Source organism: Lepidochelys kempii, chromosome 4 (genome assembly GCF_965140265.1).
Source record: "Lepidochelys kempii isolate rLepKem1 chromosome 4, rLepKem1.hap2, whole genome shotgun sequence".
In the NCBI taxonomy this organism is placed as follows: Eukaryota; Metazoa; Chordata; order Testudines; family Cheloniidae; genus Lepidochelys; species Lepidochelys kempii.
The window spans coordinates 8,667,272-8,685,619 of NC_133259.1; the positions used below are offsets into that span (position 1 = coordinate 8,667,272).

An 18,348-nucleotide genomic window follows, 5' to 3' on the forward strand; every position below is an offset into this window, starting at 1 on the left:
GGCTGCTCCAAGGCCTTTTCAGAGCGATCTTTCCCAAAGAGATCACAAAATACAATATGAGGGAAATTGATTTCCGGACCACACCTTCCAGGAGCTGCTGCAGGCTCAGATAGTATCCTTGGACCAACACAGCTACTACAACCCTGTCCCATTAGGCAGAGACTGAACTCACCTGGAGTTGTTAATGACCACATTCAATGCATCAATTAAATCCTGGGCTTGCATTGTGTTAAAATCCAGCTCGACTGCCATTCCTTTTGCCTTCATGTGAGCAATGTTATCCGGCTGGTCAGCGAACAAGGGAATCCCAACCATGGGAATCCCATGGTAGATAGCTTCATAGATCCCATTGGTTCCACCATGAGTAATAAAGGCTTTGGCCTTGGGGTGGCCTGGAATAGGAGGAGAGAAGCGTTTAGGAACGATGAGGTACATAAATGCTCAGATTCCAGGGAAGAAGGCAACAATTTTGTACAAACTAGGTAAATAATGATTAGTTTGACAAGGGGCTAGTCCTGATTACTCCAGACTAGCATTAGGGACGGATAATGGTATGTACATGCTTCAACCCTAGCCAATGGGGGGGAAATACCTTGCAAAACATTACAGACTCTGCTATTGATCTACAATTAAGGCTGACCCAGCAGAAAGTTGTATTTTATTCACACCGATCCCCGCACAGGTTACAGTGCCTGGATGCAGCTGGAGAAGTGGGTCTCCTAGAGCCGCGCTGGCTCACATGTTCTGGGGCTGCCCTGGGACACAATCCTTTTGGCTAGAAGTAGGCAGGAGGGTTACGATGATGATAGATACAGAACCTCCCTAAAAGCTACTTCCCCGATGTGTGCTTTGGGATCTATCCCATCAGCTGGGCAACTCTCCAACTCACAGAAAGCTCAGCTTTCTAGAGCCGTGCTTCCAGCCAGACGATTCCGATTGCTCGGCTAGATTCCTGGCTCAGTGGCTCTGCTGACCTGGCAGTTAAAGGGTGGGTCCCGTTTCAGAGAAGAGGGACCTCAGACCAAGTATTTTCAAATTGGTTAAACTTTTTGAAACCTTTGACTAATCCCTAGCAGATGGAAACTGAGATGTCACTCTTTCCCCTCCGTTCCCCTCTTTCTTTCCTTCCCCTCCCTTCACTCTTTGCTCTTTTTATGCCCCCATTATCCCCTTATTTTTGTAAAAAAAGATTCAATAGAATACAAATAAGAAGGCAAAGGCAGTGGCTGCCTTCTAGGTACTTATGTTTAAATGCTACACACCAGTTACCGGGCCTGATTCACTCCCAGTACTCCAGTTTATCCCAGTGTAACTCCAGTTTTTGCATCACTTCTGCTGCCCTTCTTTGTATTTACTCTAGTTTTTGTCAGGGGAGCCACACACACTGATTCCAAGGGTAGTTGCCCCAGGACAAAGCAATGTTATCTCTCTGGTTTTATGGGCAATGCTATTTTGGTCCCTACAGCTAAGAACCGCCAAGTACCTTTGAGAAGCCTATCCTTGCTCTGCTACCATCATGGGTATAATTAAGGTTGAGTAAGCACCTCTCTCTAGATAACACACACTAAATACCCTGGCCTCCAAGTGACCTCTGAGGTACTGTATTTGATTACAGGATTAGCTTGTGTGTATAATGGGCAATCTAGTCTCTTTTTGTCATAAATGAAGTGAGTAAAGTGGGGAGGGAACACGCTTGTCAATACTGAGAAAAGCTCAGCTAGGAACATTTCCAGCACAGAGTCTTACCAAGCAGGTCATTCTGGGGTATCCAGTCATAAATCCTAGTGTTGGGTCCTAAAGTTTCTGGTTTCTTCCCTTTGTACCTCCAAAGAACCTTGAATGAAAATGTTTGAAGATACATGAGCTGTGGTTCAAGCTGCACTATTGCACTGCAATGCAATCTGGAGCCTGATCCAAAGACCACTGATGTCTACTGGAGTCTTTCCATTGCTTTCAATGAGCTTTAGATCAGGCCCTGGTTTAGCAAGGCTTCTTTTGAGCACTTGAGTTATTTACACACTTTTGTAATAGGGTATTATACTATTTATTAGATCTCTCAAAGCGCTTTGAGAGCAGTATTATCCCCATTGTACAGATGGGGAAACCGAGGCACAGGTGGTGAAGTGACTTGCCCAAGGTCACCCAGCAGGCCAGTGGCCAAACCAGGAATGGAACCCAGTCCTGCTCTCTATCCACTAGTCCACACTGCCTCATTTTGGTATGGGAACTCACCCCACGTGGTTTCGTTCAAGTGAGTCATATACAAGAAAAATACTATAAATTCAATTTCTGTGACCACTCAGGACTCAACCCTGCTTCTTTGCAAGCCCCAAACCCAGTGACTTCAACTGGAGCTGCTGGGGGGGGGGGGGGGGAGAAAAAAAATCAGAGCACTTACACTGAGTGGAAGTAAAGAGCCTACCTTTAGGCAATGCAGTTTGAAAGCTGTGGCCTGAGGGAAGCAGGGATTTTACAGCAGTGCTGCTGATCTTGTTGGCAGGAATGTAGATCATTTACAGAAACTGACCTTTTGTGGAACCTGGCTGAGGGCCAAGGCAACCATTTTACTTTTCTCCTCGGTTAAGTTGTAAATCATTGAGCCAAAAGAAAATACCACGATACCATGTTCCCCTGAACTCTGGACAAACTCTTCCATTTCCTGAAGAGAGACAAGAGCCTTTTAATTTTGGAAAGCAGCCACACCATCCAGTGCGGTTATGTTCTGTTCATGGCCCACCTACGAAATAAAACCAAAATACTCTAACCTGAAAGGTCTAAGCGTAACACTGTTTTTTTCCTTAGACTCCAGAAATCTCACACACAACAACCAAATACAGAGGCACCTCAGGGAGAGAGGCACAACTCAATCCACCATGCCCTAGGCTGGCTCTTTTGCAGACTGACCGCAGCTTCCCTACAGAGTAGTCTGCAAGCAGGAGCAGAAACCCCCTTAAAATGACAAGTTATCACTTTAAATTCTAACCCACTTTTCAATGCACTTCAGATTGAAATAGGTGAAAGGTAGTCAATAGAAATACACATGGCAAGAGACATATGTTTATGTAAATACAAAGCTTATCAAAGAGAAGGCTAAAATGTTATTTGATCATGGTCTCTAAGCACCTACATGGGGAAATTTCTTATAGCAGAGGGTTCTTTAATCTACCTGACACAGGTATAATGATCCACTGGCTAGCTTTAAAAAAAGGGATTGCGTGGGTAACTGGTTTAACAAGTTTCAGAGTAGCAGCCGCGTTAGTCTGTATTTGCAAAAGAACAGGAGGACTTGTGGCACCTTAGAGACTGTCCAATTTATTTGAGCAGAAGCTTTCGTGAGCTACAGCTCACTTCGTCGGATTCATGTAGCTCACGAAAGCTTCTGCTCAAATAAATTGGTCAGTCTCTAAGGTGCCACAAGGCCTCCTTTTCTTGGTTTAACAAAACTTCTCGTCAGCGTTTGCTAGCTGTTGGTGCCGAGCAGTTCCATCTGGCCAACATTTCTATCCGACCCAGGCGACGTCTACACTACACACCACTTTCGTCAGCGCGTAGCGTACATGCAGCTACACGCTGCAGGGAAAAGTGCACCACATCCATGCTGCAGTGCACAGCTGCCGGTGTCAGGGAAAGGGCTCTGGCAGAGGGGAAGCGGCAAGGAAAGGCTCAGTCTGTCCCTGCTGCTTTGCCCCTGCCAGAGGCTTTCCCTGCCGCGGGGAATGGGCAGAGCCTTTCCCTGTGGAGGGGAGGGCTGTGCAGAAGGGAGCAGCTGGCACCTTTCCCTGTTGCTTCCCCCCGCCAAAGGCTCCAGCGGCCAGATGTTATGCTGCTAAAAACAGCAATACAGATGTGGGAGACGACACAACACATCAGCCCTAGAATGGCCTGGTGGATATAGGGCTGATACGGGAGAGTCAGATTCAAGTCTGAAATCAGGAAGAGCAGGGACCTGACCCTGGGCCTCTCGCATACCAGTGTTGGATCATATTAAAGAAGTTCTGTATTAAAATCACAAAGGTTAGCCCACTCCCCATATTACACATGGGATCCTTCTGGCAACCCTGGACCTCGAGCCAGTGGGCTGGGGAGGGAGGGAAGCTATTGGACACTAGAGGTTGTACCGAATGGACTCCTCAAAAGTGGGTGTGCCTCACCTTGCCTGTTGCCCCAGAACCTTGTAGTAAAGACACATCACTAGGATCATGTATGTGGGATGAATTGGAATCACAAACTCAAAATTGCCTCACAGTACCTTCTCTTGAATAGGCTACATAGACAGTGACACTGACGATTATAAATCTTAGTGTCAAAAGGGGGATTATGTTGGATCATATTAAAGAAGTTCTGTATTAAAATCACAAATGAGTTTGATTTCCCATAGTTTAAATTCCAGGGTATTACTAATTAAGAGGTCTCTTGGTTTTTGGTACTGTTTCTCTCCCTCTCTGTGTGAAACTTGCAAGCTGCTAATTGTGTTAGTACATTCTAAGACAGAGTCTGTTCTCAAAGCAATTCTTTGTAACAACAACAACTACTCGCACACAGAGAGAGACTCAAAGCAATACTCTGTAACAGAAACAGCACCCAGAGACTCCCCGCCCTTTTGTTGTATTCATCCCTCTTTGTTAATTGTGATTAAAATAGAGATAGAGGATGTATGTGGATGGATGCCTGGTGTGGAAAATAACTGAATGGTCAGGGAGGTGCCTTCCTAAGAATCCAGTGTCCATCGGCTGAAGAAGGCATCAAGTGGAAATAACCAGAGGACCCCCGGAGGGCAGACTGGAATCCACCCAATAGCCTCAAGGATGGGAGAACCAAAGAACAAGATAACATCTGGCAGCATGGAGCCCTCAGAAATGTGCCATCTGCTGATTGATTCAGCAACAGCATGATGAAGCAATTCTCATAGACTGGCATAGGAATAAATGCCTATAAAAATGGACTCTAGAAAGTGAGAGCTTTGGGGTCTGATTCTGCAAACCAACTTCCAGGAGCATCAGATGAGCATCTGACAAGGCCCTGCTGCCTCCTCATGTCCAGGCCACCTGGCCAGTGGCTTGGCATGAGCAACTCTAAGACTGGTAACTATGATAACAACCTTGCAGAACCTCTGTGTGTGTGTGTGGGAATAAATATAAAATTGAATGGAATGTTATAGCTATAACTAACTGCTTACTATGATTCTTTCTGTATTCACAATAAATGTGGCATTTTGCCTTCTCCCCTTTAATAAGATCCTGCTGGTTTTTATTTTATTGGATCCTAGAAACTGTCTCTCTTTAAAACGCAGCCCAAGCAGGTTTCAGGGAGAGACCTCTGTTCCAGACGCGAGCTGCGAGGGAATTTTCCAATGACTGCGGGGGGAGGGGGAGGGGGACGACACAACACATCAACCCTAGAATGGCCTGGTGGATATAGGGCTGATACGGGAGAGTCAGGTTCAAGTCTGAAATCAGGCAGAGCAGGGACTTGACCCTGGGCCTCTCGCGTACCAGGAGTGGGCTAGTGAGTCTTTCTAGTTTTTCACAAGACACTGTTGCAAAGCTCTGTCTCCTCCTCATGCACAACAAGAAAAGCTTTGAAATCTCAAAGATTCCCAGGACAGGAAAACTGTTTCCCCCCAGTCGGGTAAAGACAACTAACATGTCAAAACATGGTGAGGCAGGAGCAAGACTCCAAAGATTAGAGACAGAGGGATGGCTCCTCAGCTGTAACATATTAGTGTGATTCCATTGACTTCAACAGGACAAACCCATTCCCTGCACTACGCAGTTCGGGGGCAAATGACACCATCACAGCGGAAAGTGAAACTTGTGGTCTCCGGCCTGACTCAGCAGATTTCCTGGGAGCTGCTGCGTTATTATTGTTATTAATGATTCACTTATTTCTGTATTACCTGCAATGAGGCACCCCTCCTTGGGTTCTGGGTGCACTTCTCAGAGTGCAGACCAACGGATCTGTTGCCCTCAAACTAGGGAGCACATGCCATGACTCTGGTGGCTACTACATCTGTCCAGAAGACTAGTTCCCCATGGATAGTTTAATACCTGCCGTTTGTAATTAGCCAGAGTCAGACAGATTCATGGCTGCAGCTGGTTCTAGGGATGGTGGCCTACATTGAGAATGCCTTGCCTGCAGCTCCCGTGAGCTCCTCTCATGTGCAGGCCAAGGTGGATCATGGAGAGAGAGGGTTTTTAGAACAACCAGGGCCTAGTCATCTGAACTTTGGAATTTCAACCCAACACAACTAGCTAGCTCAGTAGCCAGCAGCAGGTATGGACCACAGATCAGAAACATGTTCAGTAAACTATAGGATCCCCACAGGCCATCAGGGTCCTGGCCCAGGAGCACAGCAGCAGTATCCCACCGAAGGACACCCCTGAAATACTGGAGGGTCCATGAGTTTCCAAGGCCAGATAATTGCACCCTGTCCATCAGATCCCATTGCCCCAGAGGAAGATTGTCTTCAGATCTAAATGATACATTTCCCTTGACTTCATGGTAAAGCACACGCATGAAGGAGAAGAGACGTCATGATACCACCACAGTATCATTGTTCTGAGACTCAGAACAACAGCTGTCATTTCACTAGTTACTCAGAGACAGCTGATGGAAGAATGCCAGTTAAGGAAGCTTTGACAGATATGCACAAAAGCCTTGAAGTCACAGGAGAGCAATATAAATACCCATAGCTCCATTTTTCCCAGTCTCCACCACCAACGGAGACATTTGTCCTCTTGAATTGGAAGTGCTCCTGGAACGGACATCAGGTCTGAACCCCAAGAAGTGGCCAAGTCATTGAAAAGATAGGCACACGTCCAAGAACTACAGCCAAGATTTTCAAAAGCAACTCGTGATTTTGGCTGCCTCAGCGTTTGGGAGCCTAGCTCGAGACATCTTAAAAGGCAGATGCTCAGCACATTCAGAAAGATCAGGCTCCTTCGAAGTGTCTCAATTGAGAACCAAAATAAAAATAAAAATCTCGACACCCAAGATCGTTAGTCATTTTGGCGAGTCATGGCCGAGACTTTTACAGTGCTGTTGCTTTTCTGATTATTTTGGCCTATCCAATTGCTGTTTTCCATAGCATATTTCAGCCTTTAAACTGATACTTGCTCCTTAGAATTAATTAAAACTTATGGTCAACTAATAATATGATCTGACATGGTCCTGAGGTTTTTATTTTTTAAGCTGAGCACTAGATTCACTACTGCTATGCCTTAACTACCTCCCCCCCCCGTAAGGATCCACAGTCAATCCGCAATGGAGCATCATCCAACACTGCAGTGATGCATAAGATTTCTCTTGCCCAAAGCTGACATTGTTCTCAGCAAGCGTCTCAGGATATGGCATACTCTGCATGTGGAAATCAGAGAAACAAACAGCTGTTGATCTGATGGGCAGATGACTAGACCAAGGGAGCGTATTAAGGTACCTCAGGTAAAGGCTTTGCAGGCTTGCAGTGGAGTCCCCCAACAAACTCAAAGTTAGGCAGGAAAGGGCGAGGGAATTCAAAATCCCAGTACGTTCGGATCAGCCACATCTCTGCTTTGCCCATCGTTTCACACAGCGTCGTGGGCCTTCCTGCAAGCAAAAGATCGGGAGTTAAAATTAGTCCAGGAGGGAGCAGTCTTGCTCATTGTCTGTTGAAACATACCAGCCCTACATCTGAGACCTGGCACTCCTGGACACTGTTCAGTGCAGCATGGCCTAGTGAACAGAACTGGGACTCAGAAAACCTGGGTTTTATCACACCTCTGCCACTGACCTATTGCAGGACCTTGGGCAGGTGACCTCAACTCTCTTTCCCCTCCCATCCTTCAGTCTGACACACTGCAGCTTCACTGATTTACCTTAAACTGGGTTTGTTCAAATGGTGCAACTGTGTGTCTGGAACTTTCTTATAACTTGTTTTAGTCAGATCTCTCAGTTGAACTGGTGCCTGTACACTTCAATTGATTCACTTTACATATCTAAGTGGCTCCACAAAGTTACAGAGGTTTAACTAAATTGGTATAAAGTTACAGCTTTAGCTGAATCACGACAGCTGTGTGTTTAGACCAGGCCTTAGATTGCAAACTCTTCAGGGCAGGGATTATGCGTTTGTCCAGGGCTTAGCACAGGGGACACTCTAGCTGCTACTCTCTGATAAATAATAGGAATGAGTCTCAATCACGTTGATCACAGCTAGGAATGAAGATTGTCAATGATGCAGCCCCATGTCCTGCCCTGTTCAGAGCTGCAGTGCTGACTAATAGGATTTTCACACCCACATGACACCTTGATACAGTCAACTTTGATCATGACACAGGTTAGTTAGTATGCAGTGTTGTTGTAACCATGTTGGTCCCAGGATATTAGAGAGACAAGGTGGGTGAGGTCATATCTTTTATTGGACCAACTTCTATGGGGGAGAGAGACAAGCTTTTAAGCTACACAGATCTTTCCTTCAGGTCTGGGAAAGGTACTCAGGCCTGGTCTACACGACACGGTTAGGTCAATTTAAGCTGCCTTGCATCAACCTAAGTGTGGAAGTGTCTTCATTTAAATTTGGCTCAGCTGATCTAAATGCCTCTCTACGCCGAGTTAGTAATACCATCCCCACAGACAGCCCGTGGGGCATCCCGCCCTGAACAACTGATCTCACTGCAGAACACAAAACTCACCTAACTGGAGATGGGGAGTGGTGGGAAGGCAGGGAAGACTCTGCAAGAACCAAATCCTGTCCCGGGTGACTGATTGTTCTGCTAAAGGAGCCAATAAATTCAACAGCAGTCCCAGCAAACTGCTCACCTGCTGGGCAGCTGATCATCATAGAGGCGTTTGCTCTCATTTCTGCATAGACACAGTCTGGAAAACAGCCCACAGCTGACAACACTATAAAGACCTCTCAAATCATCTGTACATCTGTACTTTGCTGGGCCAAGCATTCTATTGGGCTTACCCACATCTTTAAAGTGTGTTGAGATCTACAGATAAAGCACTACAGATATATACAACATTGTGAGTAACCTTATCTTTTTCAGATGGGTTAACTAAGGCCCGGCAAGGGTCAGGGACTTGGTTGGGAGGGCCACTGGCCTAGGGGTTAGGGTACCAGCAACGCAGATACAAGCAAGCAACCGTTTTCATGTTCTCTCCACAGGTGCTAATGCGGAGAGTGGACTAGATGATACATCTGAGGGAAGGGAACAGAAGGAGACTCCGCCGATTGGAAGGCATGAGATGCACTGTCCTAGGGATAGGGGTTCCAAGACCACCTCTCCCAAGAAAAGGAGGCGGGTGGTGGTGGTCGGGGACTCTCTCCTCAGGGGGACTGAGTAATCTATGTGCCACCCCGACCGGGAAAACCGAGAAGTCTGCTGCTTGCCAGGAGCTAGGATTCACGATGTGACGGAGAGACTGCTGAGACTCATCAAGCCCTCGGATCGCTACCCCTTCCTGCTTCTCCACGTGGACACCAATGATACTGCCAAGAATGACCTTGAGTGGATCACTGCAGATTACGTGGCTCTGGGAAGAAGGATAAAGGAGTTTGAGGCGCAAGTGGTGTTCTCAAGTGGTGTTCCTTCCTTCTCGTGAAAGGAAAAGGCCTGGGTAGAGACCGTCAAATCGTGGAAGTCAACGAATGGCTACGCAGGTGGTGTCGGAGAGAAGGCTTTGGATTCTTTGACCATGGGATGGTGTTCCAAGAAGGAGGAGTGCTAGGCAGAGACGGGCTCCTCCTAATGGAGAGGGAAGAGCATCTTTGCAAGCAGGCTGGCTAACCTAGAGAGGAGGGCTTTAAACTAGGTTCACCAGGGAAAGGAGACCAAAGCCCTGAGGTAAGTGGGGACGTGGGAGACCGGGAGGAAGCACGAGCAGGAGAGCGCGAGAGGGCAGGGCTCCTGCCTCATACTGAGAAAGAGAGAGACAATCAGCAAGTTATCTCAAGTGCCTATACACAAATGCAAGAAACCTGGGAAACAAGCAGGGAGAACTGGAAGTCCTGGCACAGTCAAGGAATTATGATGTGAGTGGAATAACAGAGACTTGGCGGGTTAACTCACATGACTGGAGTACTATCATAGATGGATATAAACTGTTCAGGAAGGACAGGCAGGACAGAAAAGGTGGGGGAGTTGCATTGTATGTAAGAAAGTGGTATGACTGGTCAGAGCTACGGTATGAAAACTACAGAAAAACCTGAGTGTCTCTGGATTAAGTTTAGAAGTGTGAGCAACAAGGGTGATGTCATGGTGGGAGTCTGCTATAGATCACCGGACCTGGGGGATGAGGTGGACGAGGCTTTCTTCCGGCAACTCATGGAAGTTACTAGATCGCAGGCCCTGCTTCTGATGGGAGACTTCAATCACCCTGATATCTGCTGGGAGAGCAATACAGCGATGCACAGACAATCCAGGAAGTTTTTGGAAAGTGTAGGGGACAATTTCCTGGTGCAAGTGCTGAAGGAACCAACTAGGGGCAGAGCTCTTCTTGACCTGCTGCTCACAAACCAAGAAGAATTAGTAGGGGAAGCAAAAGTGGATGGGAACCTGGAAGGCAGTGGCCATGAGATGGTCGAGTTCAGGATCCTGACACAAGGAAGAAAGGAGAGCAGCTGAATACAGACCCTGGACTTCAGAAAAGCAGACTCATTCTCCCAGGGGATCCTGCCTATCAGTTCCCTGAGGGAGTCAAACATGAGGGGGAAAGGAGCCAAGGAGAGCTGGCTGTATTTTAAAGAATCCTTATTGAGGTTACAGGGACAAACCATCCCGATGTGTAGAAAGAATAGTAAATATGGCAGGCGACCAGCTTGGCTTAACAGTGAAATTCTTGCTGATCTTAAACACAAAAAAGAAGCTTACAAGAAGTGGAAGACTGGACAAATGACAAGGGAAGAGTATAAAAATATTGCTCAGGCACACAGGAGTGAAATCAGGAGGGCCAAATCGCACCTGGAGTTGCAGCTAGCAAGAGATGTTAAGAGTAACAAGAAGGGTTTCTTCGGTATGTTAGCAACAAGAAGAAAGCCAAGGAAAGTGTGGGCCCCTTACTGAATGAGGGAGGCAACCTAGTGACAGAGGATGTGGAAAAAGCTAATGTACTCTATGCTTTTTTTGCCTCTGTCTTCACAAACAAGGTCAGCTCCCAGACTACTGCACTGGGCAGCACAGCATGGGAAGGAGGTGACCAGCCGTCTGTGGAGAAAGAAGTGGTTTGGGACTATTTAGAAAAGCTGGACGAGCACAAGTCCATGAGGCCGGATGCGCTGAATCCAAGAGTGCTAAAAGAATTGGCGGATGTGATTGCAGAGCCATTGGCCATTATCTTTGAAAACTGGTGGCAATTGGGGGAGGTCCTGGATGACTGGAAAAAGGCTAATGTAGTGCCCATCTTTAAAAAAGGGAAGGAGGAGGATCCTGGGAACTACAGGCCAGTCAGCCTCATCTCAGTCCCTGGAAAAACCATGGAGCAGGTCCTCAAGGAATCAATTCTGAAGCACTTAGAGGAGAGGAAAGTGATCAGAAACAGTCAGCATGGATTCACAAAGGGCAAGTCATGCCTGACTAATCTAATTGCCTTCTATGACAAGATAACTGGCTCTGTGGATGAGGCCAGCAAGTTAAAGAAGTATGGGCTGGATGAATGGACTATAAGGTGGATAGAAAGCTGGCTAGATTGTCAGGCTCAAGGGGTAGTGATCAATGGCTCCATGTCTAGTTGGCAGCTTGTATCAAGTGGAGTGCCCCAAGGGTCGGTCCTGGGGCCGGTTTTGTTCAGTATCTTCATAAATGATCTGGAGGATGGCATGGATTGCACCCTCAGCAAGTTTGCAGATGACACTAAACTGGGAGGAGAGGTAGATACGCTGGAGGGTAGGGATAGGGTCCAGAGTGACCTAGACAAATTGGAGGATTAGGCCAAAAGAAATCTGATGAAGTTCAACAAGGACAAGTGCAGAGTCCTGCACTTAGGATGGAAGAATCCCATGCACAGCTACAGACTAGGGACCGAATGGCTAAGCAGCAGTTCTGCACAAAAGGACCTAGGGGTGACAGTTGACGAGAAGCTGGATATGAGTCAACAGTGTGCCCTTGTTGCCAAGAAGGCCAGTGGCATTTTGGGATGTATAAGTAGGGGCACTGCCAGCAGATCGAGGGACGTGATCATTCCCCTCTATTCGACATTGGTGAGGCCTCATCTGGAGTACTGTGTCCAGTTTTGGGCCCCACACTACAAGAAGGATGTGAAAAAAATTGGAAAACATCCAACTGAGGGCAACAAAAATGATTAGGGGACTGGAACACATGACTTATGAGGAGAGGCTGAGGGAACTGGGATTGTTTAGTCTGCAGAAGAGAAGAATGAGGGGGGGATTTGATAGCTGCTTTCAACTACCTGAAAGGGGGTTCCAAAGAGGATGGGTCTAGCCTGTTCTCAGTGGTAGCAGATGACAGAACGAGGAGTAATGATCTCAAGTTGCAGTAGGGGAGGTTTAGGTTGGCTATTAGGAAAAAGTTTTTCCACTAGGAGGGTGGTGAAACACTGGAATGTGTTACCTAGGAAGGTGGTGGAATCTACTTCCTTTGAAGTTTTTAAGGTCAGGCTTGACAAAGCCCTGGCTGGGATGATTTAGTTGGGGATTGCTCCTGCTTTGAGCAGGTGCTTGGAGTAAATGACCTGAGGTCCCTTCCAACCCTGATATTCTATGATTGGCTGCCTTCTGTCTGATCCTTAATTTGCTCTGATCATTGATCACTTTTTACAGATGTTGAGAGGAAATGCAGGATGTGCTGCTCATGCATGCCTCGCCAGTGTAGGCCTCAAGCCTGCACATACAAATTTACCCAAGGAAGTTGTCTCAATTTGCAAAAATTTCAAAAGCTCCCACCTCACAGGACTCTACAGCCCAGGCTCCAGCCCGAGCCCAAACACCTACACTGCATTTAAACAGCCTCACAGCCCCTGTGAGCCCAAATCAGCTAGCATGGAACAGCCATGGGTTTTTAACTGCAGTGTAGACATATCCTAAGTGTCTTAGGGTTAGATTTTCAAAGGTATTTAAGTGCCTAAAGATGCGGCTAGGTGGCAGTGTGGAATTTATAGATGTGCCTAGGCAGGTTAGGTGTTTAATTCCCATTGAAACTCAAAAGGGACAAACTCATGGAGGCACGTTTGTAAATCCTGCTAGGCGCCTAAATTCCCTTTGCCAATCGGTTCCTTAGTCACTTTCAAAAATGGGACTTCAGTGTGCTTGAAAATTTTACTTGACTGCCCTGGAACTAGCACATGGTCCTCATCTTTGCAGGATCAAGTCTTCAGGTTGGTATCTGAAAGCAGTGGTCTTACCTCTCATCTCAATTACAAAACTCAAGCACTTACGAGCAAGGAAATGAGTATTTAAGATCACACCTCTTACATCACCCATATAATAAACAAACATTCTTATAATATACAAGGTAATTAAGATATCATCACAATCTGGCCCCAATTCAGGAAAGCATGTAAGCATATGCTTAGGTCCCACTGTCAAGTTAAATTACATGCTTAAGCATCTTTCTTGAGTAGGGATACTTCACTGAATTGGAGGCTTAACTTTGACCCGGGCCTCATTTAGATACTTCCCAGGGAAATGGGACTAAGAATGCACAGTCGGTTAATTGGAGATCAGTGGTAAAGCTTAGCTCCTGTTTATTAAAAAGGGAGCAGGACTGTGCCCACGTTCCAGGACATGTTTGGCTGACACTTTAGGCTTTGTGAACACAAGTTTCTACAAAACCTAGGATCAGTAAAAATGTTTCTATGATGTTAAACTTCATTTAAAATGTAAACAACTTATCCTTAAGGAATCCTCTGTAGTCCCTGCAGGACTGTGCTCACATGGGAAAACCAGGAAGTGAAATGTATTAGAAACTTTTATAAAACTAATTGTCTCAGCTCAGAGAAATGCAAAAATTGATCAAACAGTGAAAAGAAATTTACATCTAAAATTTCTTTCAATATTTGCATCTGGCTTTGGAGGTGAAGGTGCTCAGTTCTCTTGAAAAAGCAGGCCACTTAGGCACCTAAATTCAGTTCCTAACTTGAGGGCTCCAATTTTTAAAGTCTTGGCCTGGGCAAAAAAGCTATGTCTGTCCAGTCACTGTCTCACCTCAGACATCACTGTAATACGGATTCCACTCATCCACCCAGAAATGCAAGAAAAACACATCATGGTAAACATAAAGCAGCAAGTTTGTCATCTTCTCTATGAAGGACATCCTGTCCGTCAGTCCCCCCATGCTGGCAGGTACATACGAAGGTGGGGCTGGAAGCCCCCCACACAGCGCTCCACTGTGTTCCCTTCAGAGAACCAGAAAGTATAGACAAAAGGGATTTCAAGCAACTCTGCTATCAGCTCACCGCCTGGCAAAAGAGGGCCTGAGATTAGGACATCAAACCCCGCTTTGCAAACTGGGAGTGTTGCAACTCCAGACTGTCCAGAATCTTTGTAGTTGCCACTCCAGTCGAGATTTCACCTCTACCTGCAATTCATCCCTCAGGCTATTCTGGAAAGACTCTAGACGTTGCTTTAATTCCTTTTGCAAAGTCTCCTATTGTTTTAGGCCTTGTTATACTTTCTTTTGTCCAACTTCGATTTCTCTGAGCACTTCCATTATTTGTTCCATCTTGGTTCAACGGAAAGACCAGCTCACAAGCTTTCTCCCTGAAAACTGGATCCCATGTTTTGTCCTGAACGGTTAACCAAAGTTCAGGGTCCTGTGGGTTGTTTCCGTTAGCAAGAGAAATTGAGAACGGAGACAGGTATCTGTGAAGCAATCCTGTTTACTTGTAAAGAGTACACAAAGCCCTGTTTCCTTCAACACAGGAGGAATCAGACAGCAGGAGGCCGTGTCTTCCAGCCAGCACTCTGCTCAAAAAGCTCGCTATAGAAGCTTTTCCCCCCTAAGGGCCATTCTCCCAGTCCCAGGGCTTGTTCAGCTGTCTCCTTGGCTTTCTGTTCCTTTTCTCCTAGCTTCTCTGGTATGTTCATCTGCTTCTCTGACACAATCCAATCCAATGAATCCCCTGCCCCCAAGACTGTTATCAGATCACAGAGGAACACTGTGGGTCTCATGACAACTCCTACTCCAGCCTTGCATGTGACTTTGTTTTGGGCAGAGGCCCCTAACTGTTTCAGCTGTCTGGCTCCATGAAGAAGTTGAATTATTATATATTTTTACTTTTACATTTATCCAGAATGACGGGCACTGATACACCCACCAGTTTCAACAAGCTTTAACCCAACCTGTGAGAGTATTTATCTGACCAGCACCTCACAATGTTAAATGTATTTGTCCTGACAACACCCTGTGAGGTAATACAGTGCTAGTATCCCCATATACAGATAGGGAACTGAGGCAGAAAGAGACCGAGGCCTTGTCTAAACAGGTATTTTGTGTTTGTTTGTTTTTAACCAGTACATCGATTTCCATGAAGGTATGTTTTGGGTGCTTTTTTTTTTTTAAAAAAACAAAACAAAATAGCTATACCAGTATAATCTCTAATGTGGACTCAGTGATGTTGACTGAAATGTGCCTTGTACTCATAACTTATTCCCCTTTCCACATGGGAAAAGGCGATGCTGCTATAAACACCTTAACACATCCCTCCTCACTGCAGGGGTGGTACCATTTTAGCTACAATGGTATCGCTCACGCAGTACAACTTATCTACAGACAAGCCCTATGTAACTTGCCCAAGGTCACCCAGGAAATGTGTGACAGACCATGAAGTTGAAGCAAGGTGTCTGGAGCCCCAGGGTAGCACCCTACCCACTGGATTAGCCTTCCTTTTAGAAAATGCAGCCCTACATTTTTGATGTTATGGTATAGACACAATCATGGCAAACAAGAGCAGTCTTACCTAAAGCATCGCTGTAGTACTGACTCCATTCTCTCCACAAAACCTGGTGAAACAGAACATCCTGAAGAGCATAAAAGAGCATATTTTCCAATCTCTCCATGAAGGACATCCTGTCCGTCAGTCTCCCCGTGCTGGCAGGTACGTATGAAGGTGGGGCTGGAAGCCCCCCACACAGCCGCTCCACTGTGTTCCCTTCAGAGAACCGGAAAGTATAGACAAAAGGGATTTCAAGCAACTCTGCTATCAGCTCACCGCCTGGAGAAAGAGGGTCTGAGATTAGGACATCAAACCCCGCTTGCTGGAGCTTTGCTATCAGCCCGGGGTTCAGCACGACACTGTCACAGGTCTGCTTTGACATCTTGATAAAGACTTCAATGGATTCTTTCATTTTCAACATGATCTCCCAGTAGGACAGATGGGGAAGCTGGTACATCCACAGATGCAGGAAGTCCTCCAACAGGGCTTCCACGGTCTGCTTAGTAAAGGGCACCGACAGGACCTCAAAGTCAAATGGGGAAGAGGACTCATTGTAATCGACAAGCAAACTTGCTGAAGGCATCAGCACAGTCACATCGTGGCCCCGAAGGGAGAGTTCCTCCAGCACCAGTTTTATGTTGAGCCAGTGACTGCCATCAGCGGGCCAGACCAGCGCCTTCCCACATGATCCTGAGCCCCAGCAGCTCATGTGAACCCACAGCACCAGCAAAAGCCACTTCTTCAAAATCATGGCTGCACGTCTGCAACTCTCACTGGAACTCAGTTCAGTTCCAAAGTCCACGGTGTAAACACTTCTAAGCACGGCCCACAAAGAGTGGATCCTGAGCACTCCAATCTTGATATAAGGTCATTTCAATGCAAAACTACCATATGTGGGTGGGGACAGGCTCAGCAAGTGCCAAACTCTGTTGTGGATCGCCTAGGATTCTCCTATAGGAGAAGGCACTGTTTCCTCTGCAGGACAAGGGTTGTAATGCACTGTGTGGAGAAGGTGGCTGTGGATGTAGCTGAGGCCCCTTTCCAAGGAAAAGAGAACGATCCATCCTTGGATGATAGGGCATGGATCACTATATTATCTTTTCACAGGAAACTCTGCATAACCCTTACCACCTCGCCTGCCCTACTCACCGATCACTGGGGCACAATCAGCCAGAGCTTTTTGCATTCAATGCCCAGCGTGATACTGCTAGTGCATCTAGGTCACAGAGCAGCCATCACACACTCACAGCCTTGAACATGAGCGCCTGTTTTTATCTTTAAGAGGGAAGGTGGTGAGGAACCAGGCCTCTCTGCTTAGTGTTCTCTTCAGCAACTCAGGGAATGCCATTTTTGGATCAACCAATTAACCTTTGGGAGTTGAAGTTTCCATTCTCAGAGCAGGTAGCTGGCAAACACCCAGCTTCCTCGTTATCTTGCCTGAGGGCAAAAGCTGTCTCTGTGGGTGTTCTCAGAACTCCACCCATCTCACAAACTCGAACAGTTTAAACTGCCTCTATCATGATGCCAACAAATAACTCGTCTCTGGCACGGTTTAGGCATATGACAAACTGAAACAGCTACTTCTCTGCATAGGCACCTTTTACTTCAGCTACTTGTTTGCAGTGAATATTTGCTTTACCTGAGCCACATCGTTAAAGGAAATTTCCACCTAATGAATTTGTAAGACACCTTTTCTTGGCATATATCATTAATGTCTGGTCTTACCCAACTCCTCAAGCTCATCCAGGCGGCCACCTTTCACTGTAGTCTGTAACCCTTTGATTTTCTTTTCAAGGTGATTTCTCAGATCCTGAAATCCTTACTGCAGCTCATCACTGTTAGCAAGTTCCAAATTGGCCAGAGTTCGTTTGGTCTCCACTAATTCATGGAAAACCTTCTGGTCTATGGCAGTCAGGTTGCTGATCACCTCACTGATCTGTCTTACTATTGTATTACTATTGCAAACTATTATAGTGTTGCAACTCCAGACTGTCCAGACTCTTTGTAGCTGCCACTCCAGTTGAGATTTCACTTCTGCCTGCAACTCATCCCTCAGGCTATTCTAGAAAGACTCTAGATGCTGCTTTAATTCCTTTTGCAAAGTCTCCTATTGTTTTAGGCCTTGTTATACTTTCTTTTGTCCAACTTCGATTTCTCTGAGCACTTCCATTATTTGTTCCATCTTGGTTCAACGGAAAGACCAGCTCACAAGCTTTCTCCCTGAAAACTGGATCCCATGTTTTGTCCTGAACGGTTAACCAAAGTTCAGGGTCCTGTGGGTTGTTTCCGTTAGCAAGAGAAATTGAGAACGGAGACAGGTATCTGTGAAGCAATCCTGTTTACTTGTAAAGAGTACACAAAGCCCTGTTTCCTTCAACACAGGAGGAATCAGACAGCAGGAGGCCGTGTCTTCCAGCCAGCACTCTGCTCAAAAAGCTCGCTATAGAAGCTTTTTCCCCCCTAAGGGCCATTCTCCCAGTC

General features: G+C 46.3%; 1 protein-coding gene across 3 annotated transcripts in view; it reads right to left on the minus strand.

Annotated features, from left to right (window-relative positions):
* LOC140910087 (UDP-glucuronosyltransferase 2A2-like) overlaps positions 1-18,348 on the minus strand; it is a 46,527-nt gene that overhangs the window by 6,589 nt on the left and 21,590 nt on the right. For 2 of the 3 annotated variants that reach the window (XM_073340254.1, XM_073340255.1), the window contains 4 exons: positions 7,436-7,584; positions 2,528-2,659; positions 1,747-1,834; positions 173-392 (listed from right to left, as the gene is read on the minus strand). In XM_073340254.1, the coding sequence (XP_073196355.1) occupies positions 173-392; positions 1,747-1,834; positions 2,528-2,659; positions 7,436-7,584 (589 nt within the window). Of the gene's footprint in view, positions 1-172; positions 393-1,746; positions 1,835-2,527; positions 2,660-7,435; positions 7,585-15,891; positions 16,544-18,348 lie in introns of all 3 variants that reach the window. The other variant, XM_073340256.1, reaches the window with a different exon arrangement.